At 42.1% G+C, this 3663-nt stretch overlaps 1 protein-coding gene across 1 annotated transcript; it reads left to right on the top strand.

The window, feature by feature from the left end:
• The first annotated feature begins 555 nt into the window (after positions 1 to 555).
• LOC134348837 (protocadherin-10-like) lies at positions 556 to 3302 on the top strand. Its single transcript, XM_063052611.1, has 2 exons — positions 556 to 586; positions 709 to 3302. The coding sequence occupies exon 2, from the start codon at positions 715 to 717 to the stop codon at positions 3088 to 3090; it is 2376 nt and encodes a 791-aa protein (XP_062908681.1). The 5' UTR covers positions 556 to 586; positions 709 to 714; the 3' UTR covers positions 3091 to 3302.
• Positions 3303 to 3663: the final 361 nt, after the last annotated feature.

The following is a 3663-nucleotide window of genomic DNA, read 5'->3' as shown; positions in this document are numbered from 1 at the left end:
AGCTCGCCTCATTCCCCTCCCTCGCCTTTATATTCTGGCGTCTTTCCCCTTACGTCTCCGTGCTGAAGAAGGACCTCACCGGAAAAGTCGACTGTCTATTCATTTGCTTAGATGCTACATAACTAGCTGAGCTTCTCCCGCATTTTGTGTGTGTTGCTTATGGTTCCAAAATCGTTTTCAACATGAATTATGTAAAAGTCTAGCATGCAATGTAATGTTTTTGGTAAATCACCTAAGGGTCAGTTTATTTATAGATTAGCCTATGGTTATTTTATGCATAATAGTTTACATTGATCAACATGTTTACATAAACCGGTACATGTAATAGAAATACGTTCCAGAGATCTGGAGAAATTTAACTGCGCACCATAAAATCCAGATATTTGACTGAAGGCAGTGCAGCTTTAAGAAACTTTTGATGCAGTAATGGGCAAGGACTCTTTGTGTCGCTGTCTACCAATAGAAACCTAGACGCAGAGAGAGAGAGATCTACCTCTCCCTTTTTCGACATTGCTGCGCTCGCTACAGACGCATAGGGAACGCCGTCGGGGCTGAATTCCTGTATGTCCTTCAGAAGAAGATCTTGGTACGAATATTTAATTTTTATAAGATTATACTGACAATGTGTCCTATTTTGCAGTTTTCCTAAGATCGAGTTCAGCAAATCGATTGATGCAAATTCAAAACGCTTTCCTTAATCCATTCTAGAAAATCATGGCGACAGGACTCAGCCACGGATTGTCTTTCATTCATCTTGTGTGCGCCTTGCATCTCGTCTGTGGACAAATTCGGTACTCGATTCCCGAAGAACTGGAGCTCGGAGCATTCGTAGGGAATATTGCTGAGGATTTAAGCCTAAGCATTCCAGAAATAACCGATCGGAAACTCAGACTGCTCTCCGATGATAAGCTTCAGCTATTGAAGGTAAACATGCACAATGGTGTTTTAGTTGTAAAAGAGCGAATTGACAGGGATGCCCTCTGCAAGCAAATGTCGACTTGCTCTGTTTCGTATGATGCAGCTTTAGAAAATCCTTTGGAACTGCATCGCGTTGACGTGGAGATAGTAGATATAAATGATAATGCACCAGGTTTTAGGGAAAACAAGTACAATATACAGATATCTGAATTAACCGCAACAGGCGCACTCTTTCCACTCGATAGAGCCCAGGATGCCGACATGGGAACAAATGCAGTTATTTCATACAAGATCAACTCAAATGAGCACTTCGGTCTGAAAGAAAAGGAAGTAGATGATGGGAGTAAAATTACAGAACTGATATTGCAAAAACCTCTCGACCGCGAACAGCAGTCAGAATTCCATGTAATACTGACAGCCATTGACGGTGGGATTCCTCCGAGATCTGGTACAGCAGAAATCATTATATATATCGTGGATGCCAATGATAACGCTCCCACATTCGAGCGTCATACATATCGGGTTAGTATCACGGAAAACACACCCACTGGTACCCTGGTGACGGAAATAAAGGCTGCTGATTTAGATGAAGGAGCAAATGGTGAAATAAATTATTCTTTCAGTACACACGTTTCTCAAAGTGTTCGAGAATTATTTACTTTGGACTCAGAAACTGGGCAGATTTATGTGAATGGACCACTGGACTACGAAGCAGAAAACGTTTATGAAATTGAAATACAGGCTGTGGACAAGGGTGTACCGGCATTAAGTGGACGCGCTAAAATTATCGTTGTTTTAACTGATGTTAATGATAACGCTCCGGAAATACGGGTGACATCAATATCCAGCAATGTGCGCGAAGATGATGCTCTCGGGACTGTCGTCGCTATTATAAGTGTTACAGATCGCGATTCTGGCGAGAATGGACAAATACGTTGTCGGATTCCAACGAATGTTCCCTTTAAACTACAAAAATCTCTGAACAACCAGTTTAAGTTGATAGTTAACGATGCTATGGACCGCGAAAGCATTCCGCTGTATGACATCCCTATTACCGCCTGGGATGCAGGGCTACCCTCTCTTTCAGCAAACAAAACGTTATTCATTTCAGTCTCAGATATTAACGATAACGTACCGAAGTTTACACAATCTTCGTACCGGGTGTTTGTCATGGAAAACAACGCACCGAGTGGATCTATATTTACTGTTACAGCTTTGGACCCTGATTTTGACAAGAATGGCAAGATATCGTATTCACTTGTGGAGAGTCCCATTGGAGATGCTTCTCTATCAGGCGCTGTATCCGTTAACTCAGACAGTGGTTGCATTTACGCCCTGCGCTCTTTTGACTACGAAAAGCTGAAGAATTTCCAGTTCAAAGTTCAAGCGTCTGACTCTGGATCTCCGGCAATGAGCAGCACCGCCACAGTGAATGTGGTGATTTTAGACCAAAATGACAATGCTCCAGTGATAGTTTCACCTTCCAAACGGAATAACGCAGCGGCGACTCAGATTGTGCACCACTCCCCATATCCAGGAATGGTTGTTTCCAAGATAATGGCAACTGATGCCGATTCCGGGCAGAACGCACGTCTTTACTACCAACTTTTGGAAGCTACAGATCGTACGTTGTTCACTGTAGGACTTCACTCAGGAGAAATCAGAACGTCCCAAAGGTTTCAGAATGAAGATCGTCGTGACCATAGACTAGTAATCTTGGTGAAAGACAATGGACAACCGAGTCTCTCCAGTACAGTTACAGTTGTGATTTCATTCTTGCACAATGCTACTGAAAACTTCTCCGAACTAACAAATAGGTCGAAAGATCAGCTGCTTTTTTCCGACTTAAATTTGATATTGATAATACTGTTAGGGTCAACTTCCTGCATATTTCTTCTCATAATAGTTTTGCTGGTAATTATGAAGTGTAATCAAAATAAAAATATTTACGGTTACAGTTGTAGAATCTGCTGTCACAATTCTAATGATGACTCTAATCGCAGAGCCGTGCCGAAAGCAGTTCTGAATTATGCTGGTGCTGGACAGACGTTGCCCATTCGGGACTCGTATAACTACACTGTTACACTCTCACCTGATTCATCGAATAGCGATTTCTTGTTCTTAAAACCTCATCATCCTACGTTGCCTCTTGATGAATTTCAACGTTCTTGAATCGGAAAAATACTTCAAAGGCCATTTTCCTTCATTTGATATGTAAGATCACTCGAACCTATAGCACAGTAAGTTCAGCGTAAGGGTAAATTGATACATTGGTGAATGCCGGTGAAAATGTTTTGATTGACGCATACAGTTGTTCTGTTCATATAAATTGGATCATCTGTGATAGTAAAAGCTGAAAAGAATACCTTGTAACACAGACAAAATGCTGGTGGAACGCAGTAGGCCAGGCAGCATTTATAGGAAGAAGTACAGTAGACGTTTTGGGTCGAGAACCTTCGTCAGGGCTAACGGAAAAAAGAGATAGTAAGAAATTTGAAAGTAAGAGAGGGATGGGGAGACCCGAAATGATAGGAGAAGACAAGAGGGAGAGGGATGAAGCTAAGAGCTGGGAAGTTGATTGGTAAAAGGGATACAAGGCTGGAGAAGGGGGAGTATCATAGGACAGAAGGCCTTGGAAGAATGAAATGGGGAGGGGAGCACCAGAGGAAGATGGAGAGCAGGCAAGGAGTTATTGTGAGAGGGACAGAGAGAGAAAATTAATTAAACATTAGAGATGGAGTAAGA

The sequence above is a fragment of the Mobula hypostoma genome, chromosome 7, assembly GCF_963921235.1.
Source record: "Mobula hypostoma chromosome 7, sMobHyp1.1, whole genome shotgun sequence".
NCBI classification, from domain to species: Eukaryota; Metazoa; Chordata; class Chondrichthyes; order Myliobatiformes; family Myliobatidae; genus Mobula; species Mobula hypostoma.
This window is presented reverse-complemented; position numbering and strand designations above follow the sequence as displayed.

Excerpts from the sequence above, each read along its gene's own strand:
- LOC134348837 (XM_063052611.1), top strand. The coding sequence starts at position 715 with ATGGCGACAGGACTCAGCCACGGATTGTCTTTCATTCATCTTGTGTGC.